General features: G+C 53.9%; 1 protein-coding gene across 6 annotated transcripts in view; it reads right to left on the bottom strand.

Moving 5' to 3' along the window:
* Positions 1-25,239, bottom strand: part of ZNF710 (zinc finger protein 710) — an 82,195-nt gene that overhangs the window by 12,120 nt on the left and 44,836 nt on the right. For 4 of the 6 annotated variants that reach the window (XM_024232928.3, XM_054531865.1, XM_054531866.1 and 1 more), the window contains one exon: positions 1,505-2,993. In XM_024232928.3, coding sequence (XP_024088696.2) covers positions 1,505-2,965 — 1,461 coding nt within the window. In that variant the 5' untranslated portion in view covers positions 2,966-2,993. Of the gene's footprint in view, positions 1-1,504; positions 2,994-9,899; positions 13,930-25,239 lie in introns of those variants that run through there. The other 2 variants (XM_054531867.1, XM_063716305.1) reach the window with 2 other exon arrangements.

The raw sequence follows: 25,239 nt of genomic DNA, 5'->3' as shown, positions 1-25,239 counted from the left end.
ATAGTGTCTACTGTGAGAGACAGGGTCACAAGTTTGACCTGGAGTCACTCATAGGCCACCGTTATGGGGAGAGGAAGCTCTATGTACATTCAGCTTTGAAGGGTAAAGTTGGTGGGATTTCGGTGGAAACCATGGGGCAGCCAAGTACCAGAGTGGGATTGTGGGACCCGAGGGGCCTCATTCCACCTACCCGGATATGAGGACTTCTCAGAGGAGGTGATGTTGGCTGAAAAGCGGGGAGGCTAGTGGCTGAAGGCAGGGCATGGATGGCAGGGGAGTAAGGGTCAAGGCTGGGTTTAGGGACATGGTAGATTAGAAAGTGCTGCTCAATTTCTGCCTTCCCCAGCCACTGTGCCTAGTTTAGCCATATTCTAGAACTACCTGTACTTTTCCATAACAAATATTTTTCCTTACATCTTCTCTGCTTTGAAAATTAAATATATTTAGCCTGTTCTTAAAGGGAAGTCACAGGTTTTGATTCGCTTTTGTAATGACAAGGAACAAAGGACACCCTCTGTACTTCTGACCACTGAGCCAGGATGCCTCCCTGTTGCATCCTGGCCTCTGGCCTCCCATCTAGAAAATAGAGAGGGTAAGCTGCTTCAGTGATGCTCAAACTGTGTTCCTTGGGTCTTGCAGGGGTTCTAAAAATGATTTTTGTTGTTTTTTTTTTTTTTTTTTTTTTTTTTGGAGACAGGGTCTCAGTCTGGTTGCCCAGGCTGAAGTGCAGTATCGTGATTTCAGCTCACTGCAACCTCAGCCTCTCAGGCTCAGGTGTTCCTCCCACCTTAGCCTTCCAAGTAGCTGGGACTACAGGTGTGTGCCACCACACCCAACTAATGTTTAAATTTTTTTTTTTTTTTTTTTTTTTGAGACGGAGTTTCGCTCCTGTTGCCCAGGCTGGAGTGCAATGGTGTGGTCTTGGCTGACAGCAACCTCCACCTTCTGGGTTCAAGCGGTTCTCTTGCCTCAGCCTCCCAAGTAGCTGGGACTACAGGCATCCGCCACTACACCCGGCTAATTTTTGTATTTTTAGTAGAGACAGGGTTTCACCACATTGGCGAGGCTGGTCTTGAACTCCTGACCTCAGGTGATCTGCCCACCTTGGCCTCCCAAAGTGCTGGGATTACAGGCATGAGCCATCACGCCTGGCCATGTTTAAATTTTTTTGTAGCGATGGGGTCTCATTATTTTGCCCAGGCTGGTCTCAAACTCTAGCACTCAAGCAATCTGCCTGTCTTGGCCTCCCAAAGTGCTGGGATTACAGGCATGAGCCATTGTGTCCGGCTAAATACATGTTTTTGAATGCGTAAAGCTTTACTACTTAAAAAACTAATTTCAATTAGTTTCTAATACTAACTGATTTCTAATACTCATCAAAATAAGTATGTAATGATAAAACTAGGAGACCACCTAAATGGTCCCATCTGGGACTTTGGAAAGTACTGGATGAAAAAGTGGCAGGAGGGGCAGGCAGATCTCCAGGCCCTGGGAACGGCCTTACCTTGTGGGTGAGGGAGTGCTGCTTGAGGTGGTGGATCTGGCTGAACTCCATGCCGCATTCAGTGCACACGAAGGGTCGCACGTTCTGGTGCTTGAGCATGTGGTTCTGCAACTGGCTGCGGTAGTGGAAGGACTTGTCACACTCGAGGCACTGGTAGAGGGTGGGGCCCTGGTGGGAGGCCAGGTGGCGCTTGAGCTGGGTCAGGGTGGAGAAGTCCAGGCCGCACTCGACGCAGACATGGCAGCGGCCACTCTCATGCTTCACTTCGTGGGCCTTGAGCTCGCTGGGGTAGGCGAAGCCACGGCCGCAGAAGTGGCAGCTGTAGGGCTTGACCTCCGAGTGCAGCAGCATGTGGCGCTTGAGGTGGCTGGTCTGCGTGAAGGCCTTGTGGCATACCTGGCACTTGTGGGGCCGGGTGCCCTGGTGTGTCAGCAGGTGCGTCTGCAGGTGGCTGGGCTGCTTGAAGAGCTTGCTGCAGTGTGGGCACGAGTGTGGCTTGATGCCGTTGTGGCCCAGGATGTGAGTCACCAGGTTGTACTTGGACGTGTAGGACTTCTCGCACATGCGGCACTGCCAGCGCTTCTGGCGGTCGCCCGCCTCCACCAGATAGGAGTCATCGATCTGCACGTTGATGTCCAGCCGATCCAGCTGGGCCTTCTTGTGGCGTTCCACGGTCGAACCCGCCGTGTCAGCCTCGAACTCGCTGGCCTCCTGCCACACGAAGCCCTGTTCCGGCTTGACAGGCTCTGGGGACTCCATGCTGGGGGCCTCAGGGTCACTCAGGGGGGCCAGGTGGGGTGGCTCGAACCCACACTCTGTGGGCAAGGCCTCTGGCCCAGGCAGCGCCATGCTGGGCTCGGGGAAGCCATCCCGGGCCGGGGCTGGGAAGTGAGGGTCATATGGGGCCACGTCCAGCTCTGGCCTCGGGGTTCGGGGCAGATGCCGGAGCGTTCGGGGCTTGCGGCTGAAGGCGCTGAGGTCGATCATCTTGACGGCGCTGCTCTGCACCAGGGCGTCGCAGCCACCACTGGCCGCCTCGGCGGGGGCTTCTGCTGGCCCTGCGTCCTTGTCGTCACCCGGCACGGAAACCTCATAGACCTCCTGGTCCTCCTCCTCCTCCACCTTCTCGAACTTGACCTTGGGCACCAGCCGCACAGGTGGCCGTGTCTTCCGCCGGGTGTGCTTCTCAAAGGCTGCCTCCACCTCCAGCACCTCCTCCTCTGCCGGCTCCTCCAAGGCCCTCCCGTTGCAGGCCAGTTGGTAGACGTCAGGGCCTGGTGGCCCAGGCTCTCCCATGGCTGTCCCTGAAAGCTCGGGCCCCAGGTCTGGGTAGAAGGCCTCGGCGCTTATGGTAGCTCCAAAGAGCTCATTTTCGGAGACCAGGCCAAGCACGGCGGCCTGAGCCAAGGACAGTACCACCACGGCGTCCGTCTGTGTCCCTGAGTCCATGAAGCCCTCCATCCCGTGACGGCTAGCTAGGAGGGCATCACTGTGGGTGGAGAAGGGAAGGTTAATATTGCTGGCTCACTGCTGCACAGACAGACAACAGACACAGCACGGACAAGGGCTTGGCTGATTTTGGGGGTGTGTGGCCCTGATGTCTTTTCTGCTCCTGCCTTGGGAACAGGGCACACTTGTTATTATAGGAAGCAGTGATTCCCGCTGTGTATCTGACCATCTCCTCCATGTCCCTGGGGGATCCTGGGTAAGCTCTGCCCCCTTGCTGGCCTCAGTCTTCCCATCTGTACAACAGGGAGGTGGGATTTCCTCAGTGGTTCTCAAATTGTGTTCTACAGGTCCTTCAAGAATTCCTTAAAAAGGCTGGGCATGGTGGCTCACATCTGTAATCCCAGCACTTTGGGAGGCCAAGATGGGCAGATCACCTGAGGTCAGGAGTTTGAGACCAGCCTGGCCAACATGGTGAAATCCTGTCTCTACAAAAAATACAAAATTAGCTGGGCGTGGTGGCCGGCACCTGTAATCCCAGCTGTAGGAGGCTGAGGCAGGAGAATCGCTTGAACCTGGGAGGCGGAGGTTGCAGTGAGCCGAGATCGCGCCACTGCACTCCAGCCTGGGCAGCAAAGTCAGACTCTGTCTCAGAAAAAAAAAAAAAAAAAAAAATCCTTAAAAATCGGATTCAAAAATGCAAAAAATAAAGATTCCACTATTTAAAAACTGATTTTAAAAGGCCCACCTACTCAAATGTAATATGTGCCACATTCTAACACATTCAGTAGCCCCACTGGCTTTGTTGCCAAAGTAATTAATTTGCACAGACCTTGGGACTGTGCGGTGAGGTGTTAACTGTCATTATTTGTAATGACGCCGCTGTATGAATGAGAACGTATGGCAAAAAAACACAACATAAAAAAATAAATTAGGTGCTGAGGCCAATCTCAAACACTGGCTATCACTTGTCAGCCCCGATGCTAAACATCTGCAATCTATCACAACCGGTTGTTGTTTTTCTTGATTAGCTAAATGTTATACATTTAAATATCTAAATTTATACTGATAAAAATATCACTTTTATCTGATTTTATACATTGGAGTTCCATGTCAGATCTGATTTGAAAGAAGGGCTCCTTGACAGCTAACATGTTTGAGACCACTATCCGAATTGAATGCTCAAACAGGCTCCCAAGTTCACATTCATAGCCTCTCATCTAACAGGTTTTTTTTTTCTTTTTGATTAGAGATAGGGTCTTGCTCTGTTACCCAGGCTACTGTGACACAATCATGGCTCATTGCAGCCTCAACCTCCAGCACTGAAGTGATCCTCCTGCCTCAGCCCCCCGAAATGCTAGGATTATAGACATGAGCCACTGAACCTGCCCCTAACATGATCTTCTAAATAGTGCCAATGTGCCCACGTGCCCAGGTACAATCCCCCAGCACAGCGGCCTCTTCCCTCGCTGGGGGCTCCAGCCACATATGGAGGCACCTGCTCCGTGAGCCCTCTGTGGAGGCCGGTCTTTGAACCCATGGGTCTTCCCACCCGGGGCGGCCTTTTCCCAACCCCGCTGACCCCTGCTCCGCCAACCAGCCTCTGAGGCGTGGCTCGAGGTCCACCTGCTCCTGGGGCCTTCCCAGCTCTCCCGGCCTGCCCTCGTGCCCTCTCCAGGCTTCCAAGGACTGCAGCACGCCAGGCAGTGTGCCCGTAGGGGGTGGCGACCTCCTCCTGGGCCTATACCCCTTGCCCTGGTTCAACACCTGGCACATCAGAGGAGGGGGGATGGCATTACTGGGGCGACTCTCGCCTGCTCTGCTCCCAGGGCTCCCAACGGACCAACTACCAGCCTCTCCCAGGGCCACGGTCAGGTACACGGTCGGCGGCCCTTCCTCAGGAAACCGGCTCCGGGCAAGGCGTCCCCCTCCCCCCAGCGGCCAGCGGAGCTTCCCCTTCCTGAGGACGGCTAAAAATACCCCAGACAGGAATTTAGCCTCCTTGAAACGGACACCAAAGATTAAGCTATTAAGCTTAGAGTGAGGCTCTCATGGAAGGGATCAGATAGAAGGAAACCTCGGCCTGGGGGTCAGGGTGCATCTGGAATAGGCTGGAGGGGCTAAACCTGCTTCCAAACCACCACACCCCACCCCAATGTCCAGCTGCTGGGAAATGCAGTCAGCGAGGACCTCGAGTGCCAGCTCAGTCACTTGCAAGTGACTAAGCAAAGTCATGCCAGTGGCTCAGTTTCCCTATCTGAAAAACGGGGATGAAAACACTCACCCATGGAAGGGTTGTGAGAGCCCAGGGTCCTAACACAGGTGAAGCAGCTTGGTTCATTATAAGGCCCTAACCAACTGTAAAGAATCACTGTTGGCGGGGGCATGGTGGCTCACACCTGTAATCCCAGCACTTTGCGAGGCTGAGGCGGGTGGATCACTTGAGGTGAGGAGTTCGAGACCAGCCTGGCCAATATGGTGAACCCTCATCTCTACTAAAAATACAAAAATTAGCCGGGCGTGGTGGTGGGTGCCTGTAATCCCAGCTGCTTGGGAGTCTGAGGCAGGAGAATCACTTGAACCCGGGAGGCAGAAGTTGCAGTGAGCAGAGATTGCGCCATTGCATTCCAGCCTGGGTGTCACAGTGAGACTCTGTCTCAAAGGAAGAAAAAAAGAACCATTATTATCTGCCCAGATCTCTGGGAGAAGGCTTTTCTGAAAAAAGCCACAGAGCCAAGAGATGTTTCCATTCTTGGGCCCCAAATTCAGCAAAGCTTAAGTGATTCTGAGGACAACCACTAGAGACTGAGAACTCATTCATTCATTTGTACAATAAATAGCCACTAAATCCCTGCTATGGGTTAGGGCTTGTGCTTGGAGACAGCAAGGTGAATGAGGCAGGGGTCCTGACCCTTGGGGCCCACCACAGCCACCCCCAGTGCCCTCCAGCCACTGTCAGGTTTGCAGAGCACGCTGAGGAGCATGGCTGCCTCCTGTCGCGACAGTCCGTCTGACACAGCCCCCAGTGGCAACCCTCCTGTCTGTTGTGGGGTTTGGGCAAATGATGTGTTCAGCAGTTTTTGTAAACTTCCCCAAAGGCAGGACCAGCAAGAAGGAGGAACTAAGCGTCAATGGCCAAGCCAGTGCTTCCCCCTTGGCCCTGGATGCTGAGTTCAATTCCAGGCCCTGCCGTCTACTAGCCATATGACATCAGGTGATTCTCATCTCTATGGGGGGGAAAAGGCTCCTGACTCATGGGACAGTGAGATGAGGATGTCAGTGTCGTTAGTTCCCTTCCCTCTCCTTTCCCCTGCAGCCTAATACCAGGAATCAGCCCCCTCCCGCCAACCTCAAGGGTGCGGGCTTAAGGAAACAGTTAACACTGCTTTAGAGGTGAGGAGAGGGCAAAAACGTCAGCCAACGAACTGCCCGTGGGAGCTGAAGTGTGGTTCCCTACAGCAAGGGTAACCATGGAGCTGACCGTCCACACCGGGCCCCCTTCTACAAGGGGCCACTCCTTATAGTCACACCAGGACACCAGAAGCAAACCCCTTCCCATATGAACAGGTAGTTTGGACTTGAGAAGGTGCGTCTGTGTCAGGAGCCTGTGCTTGGCTGTAGAAAGGGACTAACCCAGAGTCCTTGTTCCTGAGGGTTTGTGCCTAAGTCGGGGCAGGGCAGGGGCACAGAGAGCTGCCAACAACTGACGACAAACACCACGGAAGACCAACAGCTTCTCATTACAGAGACTCACGAGGTCCCCAGTGAGCCATTTAATACATGGAACAACCCGGTGGGCAGGGGTGGGGTAATGCGCTCCCCATCTCATGCCCCATCAGTGAAGGGGGAGCTGGGTCTGCAGCCAGGCCCGTGTGGCCCCACAGCTGGGTCCCTTCTGTGCTCCTGCAGCTATGCACCCGCGGAGGTCACACCCGAGCCGGGCTCCTCAGTTCTCAGGAGCTGTCCTGGGTCACCACAGGCCAGCAGGGGCACATAGGCAAGACCTAGGCAAACTGCAACATGAAGCCTCGGGCTGCTTCCTGGCTGGCTGGTCCAGGGCCCCAGCCAGCTGGGGGAACTGGGGTCTCTCCTCCTACTAGAAGTCTTCATTGAGCCACCGCCCACCTGGGCAGTTGGCCCCATGCTTTCTTTTACATTGGCCTGGAGACTTGGCTGAGTAGAACACACACCACCCTATAATGCTGTCTTTGCGGGGCTTATGGGGGCAGGCCCTGTGTCCATGTTGTCTTGTTCGCTGGGGCAGCCAGGCAGGCTGTGTGTGTGTGCATGCGTGCGTGTGTGTATGCAGAAGGGGCTCTGCTGAGGAGGGAATCTAATTTACCTGCGTTTCGCATGTGTGTTCTGCCTGCCTATCACACACGGAAATGAGGAGTGGGGAGGCCCGGTATCACTCTGTTCTCCCTCCTCCTGGGCCAGCATTGTGGCTCGTGTCTCCTCACCCGCTCTGGTTCCATCTCCCAGGCTAAACCCTTCTGTTTATGTCCTGGCACAGGGCCGTCCAGGGCAGGAAGAGAGCCTGCCAGGTGTGTGTCACCTGTGTGCCAGGGCTGCCTCCCCACCCAACCCAAGGCCCCTCTGTCATCCGGCTGGGGCCCCACTGTGGCCCCTCCCTTCTTAGAGCAGGGCCTCTCCCACCACTTGTGCTGAGGACTCAGAACAAAAGCTCCCCCCATGTCCAGGAGAAAGGGGAGCTCAGACTGCCCCAGGCTGGCAAGATGAGGGGCGTCCACCGGCTGGCATGTGGCGTGGCCTCCCACCAGGATGCCCTCGGTCCCCAGGGTGGGGAGAAAGTCAATGTGAAAGGCGGGGAAATAGAGACACAGATGAGCTGCCTGATTGTAGTTGTGCTGGGAGTGGGGGAAGGGAGGACATATCAGAGAGAGAGAAAGGGAGAGGGAGAGAAGAAATGAAGAGACAGGGAAGGGGGGGCAGAGGAGGAGCCTGAGTGAGGGGGAGGGAGAGAGAATGAGGCTGTGGAGGCCAAGAAACAAAGGCGGGAGGGGGAGGGGCGTGCAGTGACACCGGAAGCCCAGGACTGCCCTATTTCCCAGGGCTCGGCACCTCAACCTCCCAGGCCTGAGGGCCAGGCCAGCCCCTGGGGAGGGAACAAAGACTCATCGTCTGGGGGCCGGCAGGGGACCTTCCCCACCCAAGCGGGGGACGCAGTCTCCTCAGAGCTCTGGAATCTGTCACTGTGACTTCACCTATGGCTTTGCCCCATGGGTCCTGTAAAGGCTGGGCAAGTCACCTGGCTCCTCCACCTGTCTCCATTTCCTGATCTGTAAAATGGGCACAAGAGCCTACTTGGAATGCGGAGGCGGGCGAACTATTGACCTACCTGCCGGTTACCAGGGTCCCTTCCCCAAGCTGTGACAGTACCTCCTCTCATCCCACACTGCTCACAACAGTGCTCCTTTCCTCTCATGGGGACCCCATCACTCTAGGAGCAGAGGAGGGTCGGGTGGGATCAGGGTGGCTGGTGTCCCCTGGGACACAGATCTCAGGGCAGAGAGTGGGTGAAGACACCCAAAACCTGGTCTGGCACGACAGGAGCCATTTTCTGAAGGAAGAGCCAACAGGACCTTGTGGCCACCTGGACACTCTTTGACTAATTCCCACCACCAGGGGGATCTCAAACACCAACTGAAGGGTGGGCGCGGTGGCTCACACCTGTAATCCCAGCACCTTGGGAGGCCGAGGCAGGTGGATCACGAGCTCAGGAGTTTGTGACCAGCCTGGGTAACGTGATGAGCTCTCGTCTCTGCAAAAAAATGCAAAAATTAGCTAAGTGTGGTGGCGTGCCTGTAGCCCCAGATATTTGGGAGGCTGAGGCAGGAGAATCGCTTGAGCCCGGGAGGCGGAAGTTGCAGTGAGCTGAGATCACGCCACTGCACTCTAGCCTGGGTGACAGGAGTGAAACCCTGTCTCAAAAAACAAAACAAAAAAAAGTATAGAAATAAAGAAAAAGCAAGCAAACAAACAAACAAAAACAACCAATAGACAGAGGTCTGGGGCTTCTGCCAGGCCAGGCTTGGGACATCACCAAGCACCCGTGATCAATGTAATTTGATGACTATTTCCTGAGGGTCCCGTGAACCCGTACTCCCTGACACAGCCTCAGCAGTGCCTCGAACTTATCCTGGAAGGCAGGCTTGCCTGTTGGCTCCCTCATCTTGGCCTTCAATCACCAGGTTGCTCAGAGACTGCAGTCTCCAGTCCTGCAGCTGAACCTCTGACTTTTTATTGATTTATTTATTTTTTGAGACAGAGTCTCACTCTGTTGCTCAGGCTGCAGTGCAGTGGAGCGATACTGGATCACTGCAACCTCTGCCTCCTGGGTTCAAGCAATTCTCCTGCCTAGCCTCCAAAGTAGCTGGGATTACAGGCGCCCACCACCATGCTCGGCTAATTTTTTATATTTTTAGTAGAGACAAGGTGTTCACCATGTTGGCCAGGCTGGTCTCGAACTCCTGACCTCAGGTGATCCACCCACCTTGGCCTCCCAAAGAGCTGGGATTACAGGCATGAGCTACTGCGCCTGGCCTGACTTTTTATTTTTTTAAGAGATGGGTCTTCCTCTGTTGTCCAGGCTGGAGTGCAGTGGTGCCATCATAGTTCACTGCAGCCTCAAACTCCTGGGCTCAGGCGATCCTCCTGCCTCAGCCTCCCAAGTAGGTGGGACTAAAGGCATGTGCCACCATACCTGTCTAATTTTACATTGTTTTTGTAGAGGTGGAGTCTTGCTAAGTTGCCCAGGCTGGTCTTGAACTTCTGGGGTCAAGCGATCTCACCTTGGCCCCCCAAAGTGCTGGGATGACAGGCCTAAGCCACTGTGCCAGGCTTCAGCCACTGATTTAATGCATATTTACTAAGCACCTATTAGGTGCTTGCTTGTGGGTAGATAGAAGGGGCAAATTAAAGTTCTCACCCTTGGGGAGTTGACTTGCGTTAAGCTCAGTCCACACGAAGCACCAGGATCTCTGGGAGGCGGGGGCTGTAGTATGGAGGCGGGGTGGGGACAGGACTGAGGACTGGGTTCCGTGGAGGCAGTTCAGGACCCAACAGAGCAAGAGCGGGGAGGGGGCTCCTGACCCTGGGTCTGGCATTCAAGCCCTCCAGGATGTGGCTCTGGGCCTTTTGCCCCTCGGAGTCCAGGGCCCTGGGACTGGAGAGGCTGAAGCTGGAGTGGGCGGGACAGGTAACCAGGCAGGAGGAGAAGAGGAAGTTCCAGGCCTGTACACCGCTGTGAAAAACATGCATGGGATTTCACCGCCTAAGGAAACCAGCCTCTTGGTTTCCCCTGTTGTCCTCCTCACAGGAGGCTTCAAGGGAAACTCTGCTCACATGCGCAGAAGGGAAGAGGAAGCGAGAGCTGGGAGGCCTGTGCCTCGGGGCCCCTTGCCACAGTCTCACTTCTGCCCAGCCCACAGGCCTCAGGAGCCAGAGGCCCAGGGAGCTGCCGCCGGCACGGGGGAGGGGCAGGGGAAGCTCGAGAGTCTCTTCCTCCTGGGATCCTGTCTCTGCCTTCCTTCCCCTTTCTCTGTGGACAGATTCACTGAGCCCCACCTCTGGGAGTCAGAGTGGCTGGGCCCCTGACACAGGGCCACCAACCCACAAACCACCGTGATGCGCACCGTACCCGGCCCTGTTAACAGATAAGGAAACTGAGGCCCAGGGAGGGGAAGGGAATGGTCCAAGGTCACACAGTGAGACGGTGGGGGAGCAAGGACTAGAATGCAGGTCTCCAGCCCCGCGGCCCCCACAGCCTTTTGGTAGGTGGGATGCACTGCCCATGCCTTCATTTGCTGCCCAAGATGGCCCCCAGGCAGGCTCCACTGCCCGTCTGCCCCCCACTCACCGATGTTTCCTACCTCGGGGCCTCTGCACAGGCTGATTCCCCTGCAAGGACTGCCCTTCCCTCGAACTGGGTGAATTTCCCATCATCTTTGAGGATTTAGCGCAGGCACTGCCTCCCTTGAAGTACATGAGGGCAGGATGAGGACCCTCTCCCAGCCCGAGACCATCACTGTGATGGTAAATCTTATGCGTCATCTTGGCTAAGCTATGGTGCCCAGCTGTGTGCCTGGCTAAGCTAGATGTTGATATGAAGGTATCTTACAGATGTGACTCACATTTACAATCGGTTGACTTTAAGAAAAGCAGATGACCCTCCATAATGTGAGTGGGCATCAAACAATCAGTTGAAGGCCTTAAGGGTAAACATTGAGGTTTCCCAGAGAAAGAATTCTGCCTTGAGACTGTAACATATGAATCTTGCCTGAGTTTCCAGCCCCCGGGTCTGCCCTGCAGATTTTGGACTTGCCAGCCTCCACAATCACAGGAGCCAATTCCTTAAAAGAGACCTCTCTGTGTACGTGTGTGCGTGTTTGTGTGTGTGTGTGTGTGTGTGTGTGTGTGTGTGTGTGTGTGTGTGTGTATATATATATATATAGTGTCTCCTACTGGTTCTATTTCTCTCTAGAACCCTGACTGATACAATCACACTGTGGATCATCTCCCCCCACAGCCAGGCCACCCACAGGACAGTGACTGCAGAGGAACAGAGGGGGCTCAGCAGGGGAGTGTCTCTAGAGAAAGACACCAGGGTACAGAAAAGGGAAGAGAAGGAAGCTGACAGTCACCAAGGGACCAAGACTGAATGTGGTGAGATGGAGAGGGAAGCTCTTGCCTGAGAGTTCTACCAAGGCTTTGCTCTTCTCTGAGCACCTCACTCCCAGGACAGTCCTGCCTCCTCACTGGGATGGTCTCCAGTCAGCATAGGGAAGGGCCTCTCCAAATTAGTTAGCAAGAGCAGATGCACACTCTCAGTGACCTGACCTTGTCCGGTGAATCAAGCCAGAGGGCCCTCCCCACCCCAGGTGCCTTCTTCCTTGCCTTCCCCTAATGGCAGAGTCCCCAGGAGCTCAGGCCCAGGAGCTCTGAGTGCTTTTTCACCTGACGCCCTCCCAGGTGAGAAAGCCCCTCCCACAGGGCCTGCTCTGACAACCCTTGCTCTCTTGATCCATCCCCCAGGCCCAGCTGCACCTACACCTGACCTGGGAGCCACGCCTCTGCTTCTATAAGCTGAGGGCTGAGGTGGGCCTGACTGCCACAGGGTGGCCCCTGTGTGAGGATCTCCCTCTTCTAAGAGGTCACAGTACCCTAAAACCCAAGGAAATGAGGGGTGAAGCCCCCATGGTGAGGCATGAACTATTTTGATGTGACTTTTCAGACACAAACTCTTGTGAAGACAGAGACCCTGGGTCCACAGAGTTCCAGAACTGGTATCGTTTGATTAGAATGCCAATACCGGGGTCTCATTCTAGACCAGTTAAACCAGAATCTCTGGGTTCAGGGCCTGGACATGGGATTTTCTAGAGGCTTCTCAAGTGATTCTGATTCTCCAAATTATTATTATTATTATTATTATTATTATTATTTAGTCTTGCTCTGTCACCCAGGCTGGAGTGCAGTGGCACGATCTCAGCTCACTGCAACCTCCACCTTCTGGGTTCAAGCGATTCTCGTGCCTCAGTCTCCCGAGTAGCTGGGACTACAGGAGCGTACCACCACACCTGGCTCATTTTTGGATTTTTTAGTAGACATGATGTTTCACCATGTTACCCAGGCTGGTCTCAAACTCCTGGGCTCAAGTGATCCACCCAGCTTGGCCTCCCAAAGTGCTGGGATTACAGGTGTGAGCCACCATGCCCGGCCTCTCGAAGTTAATTAGCAACAGTTGACGCATACTCTCGGTGACCTGGTCTTGCCTGGTGAATCAAGCGGGAGGCCCCTCCCCACCCCAGGTGCCTTCTTCCTTGCCTTCCGTTAATGGCAGCTGCCCCACTTCCAGCCCTGGGCCTCCAAGCATAGCATACTCCCACCATCTAGGGCAGTTCATACAGAAGCTGGGCCCAGACCTATGGCCTGGCCCTCCCCATCCCCTGAAAGAACTTGGGCCAAAGTTTCCTCTCTTGAAAACATGGCTCTGCATTGAGCCTCAGTCCATCAGCCACAGGAGCAGATGTGCAAAGAACACACAAAGGAGCGCCATGGGGTAGACTGAGGCCAGAACATGAAGGGGCAGAGAGCTTGGGCAAGTGGGGGTGGCAGGGTGGGTGTCTGAGGAGAGCCCAAGGGAACGCTGATCCCAGAAGGCAGCGGGATTCTGGATGGTGCCCGGCCCCTGCCCCTAGCCTGGGGGACCCTCGCTGCCAATCAACCCCCCTTATCCCTGAGGTGAGTTGGGTGGGCCTCTGGGTCTTATAGAAATGAGCCTGCCTAAACTAACAGGGCGTCTGCTGCACAAATTACTATGGGCAAATGCTGAGCTGCCTGCAGAGCTGCATAAAAAGCACATGGTAGCTTCTCTTTGATGCTAAGTACAGGAGTAATGCGCCGCCTATGATCTGAAGACACCAGGATCCCAGAAGCCATGGGCCTGATCCTCCCGCCTCGCAGCTCACATGCCCAGTAAACGCACGCGTGCTTCTTTACTGCAAAGGAGGGACGCTTGGCTCTCCCATGGCAGGATGGTGGCCTTGCTGAAGACCCTTTGCTTCAGCCACTTTGGCTGTGGGTCTTGGAATCTTCACCGGCAGGGCTGAAAGGAACTTTGGGGACCCTCCTGTCCAATGCCATAATTTTACAGATATGGAAACCAAGACCCCAAGGCCCCTACCCCTCAGTGAGGACTAATCTGGAGCTCTTTTTTTTTTTTTTTTGAGACGGAGTTTCGCTCTTGTTGCCTAGGCTGGAGTGCAATGGTGTGATCTTGGCTCACCGCAACCTCCGCCTTCCGGATTCAATCGATTCTCCTGCCTCAGCCTCCAGATAGCTGGGATTGCAGGCATGCGCCACCACGGCCCAGCTAATTTTCTTTGTATTTTTAGTAGAGACGGGGTTTCTCCATGTTGGTCAGGCTGGTCTTGAACTCCCGACCTCAGGTGATCCACCCGCCTCGGCCTCCCAAAGTGCTGGGATTATAGGTGTGAGCCACTGCACCTGGCCTTTTTTTTTTTTTTTTTTTTTTTTTTTTTTTTTTTTTTTAAGATGGAGTCTTGCTCTGTCGCCCAGGCTGGAATGTAGTGGTGTGATCTTGGCCCACTGCAACCTCCACCTCCTGGTTCAAGCGATTCTCCTGCCTCAGCCTCCCAAATAGCTAGGATTACAGGTGTGCACCACCATGCCTGGCTAATTTTTGTATTTTTTTAGTAGACACGGGGTTTCACCATGTTTCCCAGGCTGGTCTTGAACTCCTGACCTCAGGTGATCCGCCTGCCTCGGCCTCCCAAAGTGCTGGGATTACAGGCACGAGCCACCGTCCCTGTGCAGCTCTTGACTCCTCGTGTTTCCTTCCATCCATGTCAAACATGGGGGTCACCCCACAACTCAGGCTCTCCCACCAGGGTGTTTGCCTTCTACTGTCTGGGGGCCGTGAAGGTGTGCACAGGAGATCGTATGGGGCAAGGAATTTCCACCATTCACCCCACCTGCAGGAAATGTTTTGAGCTCTCAAGAGTTCTGCCACGTAGCTGTCCCTTGTCCTAGGATGCTAATAGTCAGTCAAAAGAGAGAAGACTGAAGCAAGCCTTATGCTTGTACCAATCGGTCATGACATCCCACCTGCTCCACATCCCAGTCACCTCCCATTGCTCTTGCAATCAAGCCCAAACATCTCACCAAGGGCCTCCAGAACTTGCCTGGTTGGTCCCTGCCTCCATGACAAGTCCACAGCGTGCTGCTGTCCCCTCCCTCCATGTGAAGCCACATGCACTTCATTGATGTTCTTTAATAGACCTCGCCTGCACACGGCCTCTTCACACATGCTGTCCCCTACCTGGAATGCTCTTCCTCATTCCTCTCCCTTCAGCTTTCAGCCTAGGTATCATTTCCTCAGGAAGCTTTTCCTGACCCCCTGCCCCACCCTGACCAGGTCTAGACCCCAGGTCCTGTGCAATCTCAAATTTCATACTTTTCCTTCCTGGACCTTATTGTAACTTTAAATGATTTGTTAATTATTTATTTATTTATAGAATTACTTGCCTAATAGCTACCATCCCAGTTAGATTCTGGCATCCCAGTTAGATTACATTCTCCAAGGGCAGAGACCTTGCCTGTTTGCTCACCACTGCATCCCTAGCAGAGTACACAGATAGAATAAATTGTTGCCCTTTTGAGAATACCCATATTCAAGGGCAAAGAAAAAAGAGGCCCCTTGCCGAGCCCAGCTTTGGACAGCAGCCAGATAGACCCTGCCTGCCTCTTTTCCCTGAGCTTTAGGGCCAGTTCCTGTTCCGAGGGGGAGGGACAGCAGGCCTCATGTTTCCAGAGGGCTCCACATCTTTCCTCCAAGTCCAGAAGCAAAGAAGTACATCTGTCCCCCAAACAAGTACACTATCCTGGACCCAGAGATCACCAGCTTCATGTAATGGGAAAAACAGACAAAACTTCAGCTCACAAGTTCAAGGGGACAAAGATAAGAATCAAAGGAAGTAACAATAGGACCATTCACTGTGCTTGAACTTCATCAGGGCCTGGGATGAAAGCACACCATTTCTAGCCATTGGGGCAGTCCTCTGGGATGGGGCGTACCATTTCCATTATACAGACGTGCAAACTGAGGCAGTCCCCTGCAGGCAGGATAGAGCAGGCCCCAGCTGGGTGGGCCCAGGGCCGAGACCCAGCCCTCTTCACCTCAGATCTCAGGGATGGGCTTTCTGGGTCTTGTCTTCCTCCCCTGCCAACCTGTTTTCCCACACCAGGGCCTAATTCACACCTAGGAGCCCCTCATGGCTTCCCTTCCTCCTCACCAAGCCTCGCCTCAGACCCCTCCTGCACCAAGCCCTCCGCCTTCTCCATCCCGTCTTCCTCTCCCTCCATTCCTCCCCTCCTTCGGTTTCCGTGGCAACCCCATCCTCCGCTCTGCCACTTGGTCCTGCCTTCCCATCTCATCTCTTTCTTCCCTCTTTCATCTCTCCCCTCATCTCAGTGTACAGTCCAAATCCCCCTCTGTCCTTTGCCTCTGCTCTCTCGCTCCCTTTTACTCTCCTTTTATCTCCTTCAATGTTCTCTTGTCATCTCAGGGTGACATTTATTTATCTCTTGCTTAAAAATACAAAAGAAAAGAAGGAAGACAGGAGGGAAAAAGAAACCCCATTCCATCAGCCAGGGCTTCTCCATATCAGTCCCGGCCTCCTCTCTCTCGGGTCATCTCTAAGAGTCAGACTCCCCACAGGGGCTACGAGGGAGGAGACAAACCCCAGAGTGGACCCCTGACTGCCACAGGGAAGCTTCTCTACTGACCTCACCTAGGGAAGGGCGGAAGAAAACACATGGGTGGGAAGTGTGTGTTGGGGGTGCTCCCTGGGAGGAGGCATCCCAGATAGCCTGGCCCTGCTTCCCTGAGGTGAGGGTAGGGGAGAAGCCGGCGACCCCCTCAGGATGAAGCAAGGGCAGGACCTAGAGCAGGGGGTAAGCCAGTGCAGAAATCCCCCATGACCAGCCCCAGGCAGGAATTCACTGCTGACTGGCGCGGTGGCTCACACCTATAATCCCAGCACTTTGGGAGGCCAAGGAGGGAGGATCATTTGACCTCAGGAGTTTGAGACCACCCTGGGCAACACTGTGAAACCCCATTTCTACAAAATATTAACAGGCCATGATGGTACGTGCCTGTAGTACCAGCTACTCAGGGGGCTGAGTGGGAGGATGGCTTGAGTCTGGGAGGTCAAGGTTGCAGTGAGCTGTGATCACACCACTGCACTCCAGCCCGGGTGGCAGAGTGAGACCGTGTCTCAAAAAAAAAAAAAAAGGAATTCACTGCTGTCCAGGGAAACCCAACCATTCACCGCCCCATGCTGCCTCTTCAGGCCCTACCTTGCCTTGTGCAAATGAGACACAGGGCCTGGTCCCAGGCTGAGGCACCCAGCAATGCTCAGGGTGCCCAGCTCCCTCACTCCAAACAGGATGGTGAGATTCACCAATTCTCCAAAATTCACTCTTCTATGTTTCTAAATTGCCTCCGAGTAAAGGAAGCAAAATTCATGGGCTTTCCCACCCGTGTCTCTGTGCCCCGAGTTTAAGGCAGAATGAAAGGTTGCCAGCTCTTTCTAATTTCTTTTCAGCCATCATTTACTGAGCTCATATTATGGACCAGGCACAGGGGCAGGCTGTCCCAGGGAGATAGACATTTTATTTTATTTTATTTTAATGATTATTATTTTTTGAGGCAGAGTCTCTCTCTGTCGCCCAGGCTGGAGTGCAGTGGCGCCATCTCAGCTCACCGCAACCTCCGCCTCCCCAGTTCAAGCGATTCCCCTGCCTCAGCCTCCTGAGTAGCTGGAATTACAGGCATGCGCCAACATGCCCGGCTAGTTTTTTTTGTATTTTTAGTAGAAATGGGGTTTCACCATGTTGGCCAGGCTGGTCTCGAACTCCTGACTTCAGATGATCTGCTCACCTCGGCCTCCCAAAGTGCTGGGATTACAGGCGTGAGCCACCGAACCCGGCCCAAGATAGACGTTTTAATTTTCTTCTTACAGATGAGCAAACTGAGGCTTAGAGAAGCTGTGATTTGTCTACGTCACAGAGCAGGTAAGGGATAAAGGCAGGATTGGAGCCGATTATAATCACATTCTTCCCCATTTACTCCTCTTCTTCCTGTGTTCCTGGGAGGAGTGAGGGCACATCACTCCAAGTCCTCCTTAGCTCAGCCTCCTCCTGGCTTCTCCACTGCTGTTTTTAATCTCGAGTGATCAGAAATGACAGGAGAAACAAAGATCTGGGAATGGAGATTGACTGCAGAAAATGAAGCAAACCGATGATGGCTGTGGCATCCCAAAGTGACCAAGGGAAGAGATGCACTGGTGGAAAATGGGATCAAGTCCCCTGCGGAAAAAAAAAAGTCACATGGGGATGAAGAAAGGGGCCCTAGGTCTTCAGGAGCCCTCGAGCTGTGTGAGTGTCTGGCTGCGGGTGAGAAGTGTTGCTTCGCCAGGGATCGGGCCAGGGAGGAGGACATGGTATTGGTAGTCCTTCACTAAAAGGCTGGCTCAGCACCTCCTGGGCCACAGGAGCAAGGTCCGAGGAGGGGGAGATGAGAAGCAGCAGAGGTGGGGAGGAAACGGGGAAGGACAGCCCCTTCCTCTGCAGGTGGTAGAAGGGAGGGATACATGGTTCTCAGTCCAGCAGACCTGTCCTCCACCCCCAGCTCTGCCACTTAGGAGCTGTACACCCTCAGGCAAGTGTCTCAACCTCCCTGGGATTTGGTTTCCTTGTCTGTATAGTGACAGGAGAAGGGTCTAATCACTGCGCCCTTCCTTTCAGCCTGGAGTTGTGCCTGTTGAGATCATTTTTATACAGCACAGAATCTTGACAACAAAACCTATTTACAGAGGAGGAAACCAAGGCATAGGAGTTGAGCGATTTGCCCATTGTCACCAGGTACACCAGAGAATAAGTGGAGGTGGGTCTAACTTAAATGCCTCTGCTTTTATTAATTAATTAATTATTATTATTATTATTGTTATTATTTTGAGATGAAGTCTCACTCTGTCACCAAGGCTGGAGTGTAGTGGCGCCATCTCAGCTCACTGCAACCTCTGCCTCCTCGGTTCAAGCGATTCTCCTGCCTCGGCCTCCCAAATAATTGGGATTACAGGCACCCACCACCACACCCAGCTAATTTTTGTATTTTTAGTAGTGGTGGGGTTTTGCCATGTTGGCCAGGCTGGTCTTGAACTCCTGACCTCAGGTGATCTGCCCACCTCGGCCTCCCAAAGTGCTGGGATTACAGGCGTGAACCACTGCACCTCGTCTGCCTGTGCTTTTAAGATAAAGGAGATAAGGGAAATGATGTGTTTCATAAGGGCTGATGCATAGTAAGGACCCAGTTACTGGGAGTGACTGCTAATTTTTTTTTTTTTTGAGACGGAGTCTGGCTGTGTCACCCAGGCTGGAGTGCAGTGGCGAGATCTTGGCTCACTGCAACCTCCGCCTCCCGGGTTCAAGAGATTCTCCTGCCTCAGCCTCCCAAGTAGCTGGGACTACAGGCATGTGTCACCACACCCGGCTAATTTTTGTATTTTTAGTAGAGATGGGGTTTCACCATGTTGGCCAGGTTGGTCTCCAACTCTTGACCTCAAGTGATCCGCCCACCTCGGCCTCCCAAAGTGCTGGGATTACAGGCGTCAGCCACAGCGCCCCGGCCTGTGCAATTGCTATTATTATTGTTCCTATCATCCGGCCAGGCTGATGCTGGGTGCTGGTGAGGCACAAACATCACCGGTCTCAGGACCTCACAATTTGGCTAGAGACAAGATTAAGAACCACAAAACAGTAGTGGGAAATATCAGATAGGAAATAAGCAGTAAATAAATGTGCTTAAAAAAAAAACAAACAAGGGATCAGGAATGTTCTTCCATATAAATGGGCACTTTGGGAGGCGATAAACTCAGGGCATGGGCCGCAGGGTCAGACTGCAGTCTGGCCCCATCACTCACACCTTGGTCTGTGTGTGCCTCAGTCTCCTCATCTGTGGCATGAGATAATGGTTCTCACTTCCTGGAGTTGTTAGGGGGTTTAACTGAGCCCGTTAGACAAATGAGGATGATCTGTGGTGTTTATTACCCAAAGGCTGGCTGGAGGGGTCCGGGGAGGCCTAGAGAAGGGAGAAGCTGGTTAGGAAGACCCCTTCCCCCGTAGACCCAGCCAGAGAGGAGGGCCTGCCCAGGCTGGAAGCATGGGATGGAGAAGGGAAGGGAAAGCGGACAGAAGCACAGGAGGTAGGGAAGGTGCTGAGGTCTGAGGGCAGGTGAAGAGTATGGCCTGGGCACAAGCCCTCTCCGTTCTCATGGCAGTGTTATGACTCCTCCCTGGGCCTCCATGCCAGCAGAGCCCCTGGCAGCAGCTGTCTCCCGAAGCCACTACTGTAATCAACATTTATTTTGCAGTCACCCACACACCCAGCTCGAGTACGGATTTATGCCAGGAGGAGTAAAGAATGCCTCTCTCATTCATGTAATGCCTTCGTGTATCTCCTGGGGGGAGGGACAGCTGGTGCAACATATCAGCTGATAGTGTACACACGCAGACATCAGACACATGCGGCCGTCCACACAGGCTATCATCAGAGGCAGGCAGGAGCAGCGCGCAAAGCCATGCCTTCCTCAGTCACCCAACAATGATACTTTCATGCAGTGAGCTGAGGGGTAGGACCTATGCAAGGGGTGGAAGCCCGGGTACCCACACTTGACCCTGCAGTCGCGCTGCGGAGGGAGATGCACGCCTCAGATAAGAGGTTCAGAGAAGGCGGGAGCCACATGATGGGCATCCCAGCCCGGAGCTCCTGGGTCTCCACATTACTAGGAGCTCACAAAGGAGGAGGCCAAGGTGGCCTGTTGGCTGCTGGGTAGAGGAGAGGCGGGAGGAGAACCAGAGGGCAGTGGGGCCTGGGAAGGAGAGATGGAAGAGGGTCTCGAGGGCAGGACCATGGATGTCAGAGGGGAGGGCACCCAAAGTGGTCAGCTCAGCCCAGAGCAGGAACTAGTTTCCTCTTGGATCTGGATCACAGAGGATGACCTGTAGGAGCTTGGAAGCCCTGTCCGCAGGGTGGTAGGCTCTGGGCTGTGTGTCCCAGATGCTGGAATTCAAATGCATGTGTGTGACCCAAGGGCGAAAGTGACTTTCGTAGAGGGGATGATTATAAAACAAGCGAATGGCTGGCCGTGACTAGTGGTGTGAGGGTTTCCGCTCCCTCTGCCTGCGGTGCGAGTGCCTGTGGGGTTGAGGCCCCTCCCGCCAGGCCATGGAGGCAGGGTGGGGCCCCTCAGCAATGGGAAGCTCTAGAATTGGCCTGATCACCTCCTCCCTGTACTGTGTTGGGCAAGTTGCTTCATCTCTCAGGGCCTCTGTTTTCTCAACTGCAAAATGGGGATAACAGCTGCCTTCCCCACAGGATGGTGGAGAAGATTCAATAAGGTAATGCAAAGGGATATACCTGGAACTGGGGGCTGGCTTCTGATAAATGGTCAGTTTTAGCCTTTACACCACAATACACGTACACATACAATATGAGTCACCCAGGGCCCCTACATATTTGACATGTTCTCACTACCACTAAAAATATCTAAATCCCATGAAAGAGTGGGGAGAGGACGAACCCTTGGAAAAAGTAATGAAATCAGGTGTAAAGAAGGACAGAGATGCTGGGAATGGACCCGGTCCCAAGGAAGGTTCCAGCTCAAGTCCTTGGTCCACATGGGAGCCCCTGGGTTGCCCGGAAATGGGCAGTCTCAACCCCAGTGCCTGTGGGGCTGTGAGGGTCCCTTGGGCCCCAGGATCTGAGGAGGACCCTGGAGAGGCGGGAAGTCATCTTCTGTGGGCCTCTAGAAGTCTCGTCACAGATGCTACCTCTTTTCTGAAATTTTACAACTCATCCAGGTAGCTCAGAAGACCACATTCCTAAATGAAGTACAAGATCCAACTCTCCTCACCAGAGTGTAGATAATCTCTTTCTGAGATCACACTCCTGCCAGCTGGAATGACCCATGCCTCAGCAAACAAATGCAGCTCAGATGGGTCAGAGGGAAGGGCCAGGTCCAAGAATGGGACCCCCACCCTGCCCCGTGCTGGCCCCGACACCTGAAACCAAAATGCCCAGAAGCTTCTTGTGTGAAGCCCACACACACTCACACGTGCACAGCCAGGAGGCAAGTCACCCTCCTCCCTGTGCTGACACAAGGACGGGCTGGGCTGCGTCCTGGCTCTGAAGCACTCAGGGCCTGACCCTGGGAGCCTTGGTGGGTTCTGTCCTCCAAGCACCCAGCTCTGGGTGCCAAAGTGAAGAAGGAAACACAAGATCTTCTGGGACTCAGAAAGACAGGCTGGGCAAGAGAATGAGCAGGCCTGCTCACACAGCCACAGCCCTCTACAGTTTACAAAGCCCTTCCCAGGCATGAAGTCATGGGGTGCTCCCTGCCAGGTTCTGCACTGGCATCTGAATGGGCAGCACCTTTGTGGGCTCTTATTCCCAATGGCAAAACCCGATGTTCACAGACTGGCTGGCTGCCCTGAGAGTGACAGTGACAACCTGGGCCAACTTTCAGCACAGTGTGTCATTTAATGCTGACTGCAGCCTATGGTTGGTACTGGTGCCATCACCCTGTTTTACAAATATGGAAACTGAGGCACAGAATGGTTAATAGCTTTAGAACATTGCTCCTTACAGCACGACCCTCGAGCTCTGGGACTGCTTCCAAATAGATAAGTGTAGCCTTAGAAACTTGGCTGGGCACAGTGGCTCATGCCTGTAATCCCAGCATTTTGGGAGGCTGAAATGGGTGGATCATTTGAGGTCAGGAGTACAAGACCAGCCTGGTCAACATAGTGAAATGGCGCCTCTACTAGAAAAAATACAAAAATTAGCCGGACACGGTGGTGCATGCCTGTAGTCCCAGCTACTTGGAGGCTGAGGCAGGAGAATCATTTGAACCCGGGAGTTGGAGGTTGCAGTGAGCTGAGATGGCACCACTACACCCCAGCCTGGAGACAGAGCAAGACTCTGTCTCAAAAAAAAAAAGAAAGAAGAAAAAGAAAAAGAAAAGAAACTTGTATAGCAATGTGACAACGCTGTGACATCTGAGCCAGGTTGATAAAGTATTAGTCTGTGAAGCTTAGAAATGGACTTTAAAAAAACCCCACCAGGTTTCGAAGCACTGGTTTAGATCCAGACTCTAGAGTTGAAGGCCTGAGTTTGCATCCTCTGCTACTTCCCAACGGCATGACTCTTTCTCCTTACTAAAGTGGGGTGGTACCAAGAGCACCTGCCTTACCAGTTAAAGTATGTAAAGTGCTGAAAGCAGAACCTGGCACGCCTGTGGTGTTTGCTGCTATTATTAGCATTCAGCAGCTCGCCTGGGGCCACACAGTAGTTACTGGAGGAGCTGGACTCCTTGATGCCAGTTCTTAGGGGAGAATTGACTGCTAGGTCCCCTGCCACCTGGGAAACTGGGGCCCCAGAAACATGCCTGCCTCTAAAGCCTGTTCACAAACTCGGACCCTCGTCCTGTCCCCACCCGCCCCCAAAACCTCTTTCATCTCTAGGCCAGCGTGGCTGTGGGTGGGCATCTTAATGGGTGTAAGGAGATGTTCTTGCCCAAACCAGAAAAACCTGATGGCCTTGCAGGCCTGCCCTGGCAGCTTCCGGGTTGCCAGCAGTATCCTGAGAAGCAGGTGGGGCCAGGAAGAGCAATGGTGGCCTCCTCCCCTGGGCCCAGGCTCAGATCTCTGTGGTGCCTGCCCCAAAGCCATTTTGATCCCTTTCCTGGAGCATAAATCCCAAATGTCCCTAGATAAGCAGACTCCCTGCTACCTTTTCCCACAGCTCATCTTGTCTTGGTCACCCAGACTCAGAGCGAGGACAGCCTTTTTCCCAACCCTTTTGGAGCCCCAGACCCTCCTACTGGGAAGTGGGTGTTAGCACCCAACTTGCACGTAGTAGGGGCTCAGCACCATATCACGGGGCTTCAGATCCACCTCCCTCATTTCCACATCCAACTGACACTCTTCCTCTACCTGGGTCTGGTCACTACTGATGAATGGGCTCATTGTCCCCACCCGTCTGGGTGTCTGGCTTGGTCACTAGCCCTTCCTTCTCCTGCTGCCCACCATACCTGGCACTGACTTGTCCCTCCGCCCTCCTCCACCCTCCTCTAGTCTTCTTGGGGAGGATATGGCCCCTTCCCTGAGGCCCTGTGCTCTGCGGGGCAGGGATAGGACTCCCCTTTGCATGAGGCCTTACAATTCACACAGCACTTGGCTGTGAGCTGTACTGTTTCCACTCTACATCTGCTAACGACACATGCAATTCACACTTCAGCAAACATTCATGAAGTGCCTACTATGGGCCGGGCACTGAGCTGGGTGCGCAGGAGGAAGGGCACACAGGGTTCTGCCTTGGGAGGGTCCTGCCGGCCACACCTCCAGGCCTGATGGCTTGTGCCAGCACACCTGGGCCTGGAGCCCTCATCTCACATAGCCCAGGCCACTGACATCGCAGGGCTCCTTCCCAGAGGCAGCTTCCTCCTGCAGAGAGCCCTGTGTCCCCCCAGAGACCATGGCTTTTCCTGGGGCCCCTGGGAACCCTGGCTGGACGGGAGCCCCACAAGCTTTCTCTGTGGCCCTGGGGGACCCAGAGTGTGACCAGGTCACTTCTTCTGTGCTCTGAGGAGGTATCCAGGGTCTTCCAGGCCCGCTGCCCGACGTGCCCCTTCTGCAGGGCAGAAATGTGCCCAGACATGCAGTAGGTCCTCCTGAAGAGACCTGGCCCCTGCTCCCTCGCGTCTCTTCCCTCTCTGGCCTCCAGCTCAAAGCTTTCATGCACGCTTAGTTTCCCTGCCTGCACCACGGCCCGCTGCAACCCTGGCAATGTCCAATTTCTTGTTTTCTCTCCACCCCCTAAACTGGGGCCAGATCTATGTCCTCCATCACCTCCTCAAGCTCTACTCTATCATATCTCTCCCCTCCACCAGAGCTCAACTGTCCTCTGGAAGGTGGCAGCCCTTTGCCAAACACAGGAGCTTTGAGCTGGGCCTCCTTCTCATCTGGCAGCAGCCACACAACCCTCTCTGGGCTCACAGGCCACGCACCACCACCACTCCCTGGCCTCCTGCATCCCAGCGGCCCCTGGGCTCAGGCCATGGCCTGAGTGGGCTCCCTCAGAGAAACCATCTCTCATGGCTTCTGCACTCACCTCAGTGTTGACCTCACTAGAGCTGCACCCTTACCCAGGTCCGCAACGGTTCCTACGGCAAACCTGTCAGCCATCACTGTCTAACCTCTCCACGGCTCACGTCCTTGAAGCCATCCGCCATTTCCAGCTTCTTTCTGCTGTTCCAGTTGACCAGGCTCAAGCTCTGAGGTCACTGTAGAGTGACTGAGGTTTTGCAAGGCTTTTCTGCCTGGCAAACATGGACAGCACACCATTCTCCTAGGAGCTAGAGAGATGAAGACAACAGTCTCCACCCTCCAGCAGCCACAGTAAATGGATGATTACCTTAGTGAGTTGATAGCTATGACATACAACTCCCAGAAGGTGGATAAAGGGAGATGTGATTAAGTCTTATATGGGGGAGTCAAAGGGGGAGGTGACACCTGAGCAAGGTTTTGTAGGTTGTGTAGGAGTTCAGCAGGCGGACTAACAGAAGAAAGGCACTCTGGAGGAGGGAGCAGTGATTGTAATGTGGAGGTGTGACACAGTGCAGGGGTTT

This window comes from Pongo abelii, chromosome 16 (genome assembly GCF_028885655.2).
Source record: "Pongo abelii isolate AG06213 chromosome 16, NHGRI_mPonAbe1-v2.0_pri, whole genome shotgun sequence".
NCBI lineage: Eukaryota > Metazoa > Chordata > Mammalia > Primates > Hominidae > Pongo > Pongo abelii.
The sequence above is the reverse complement of the archived record's forward strand: the minus strand, read 5'-3'. Positions and strand labels throughout refer to the sequence as shown.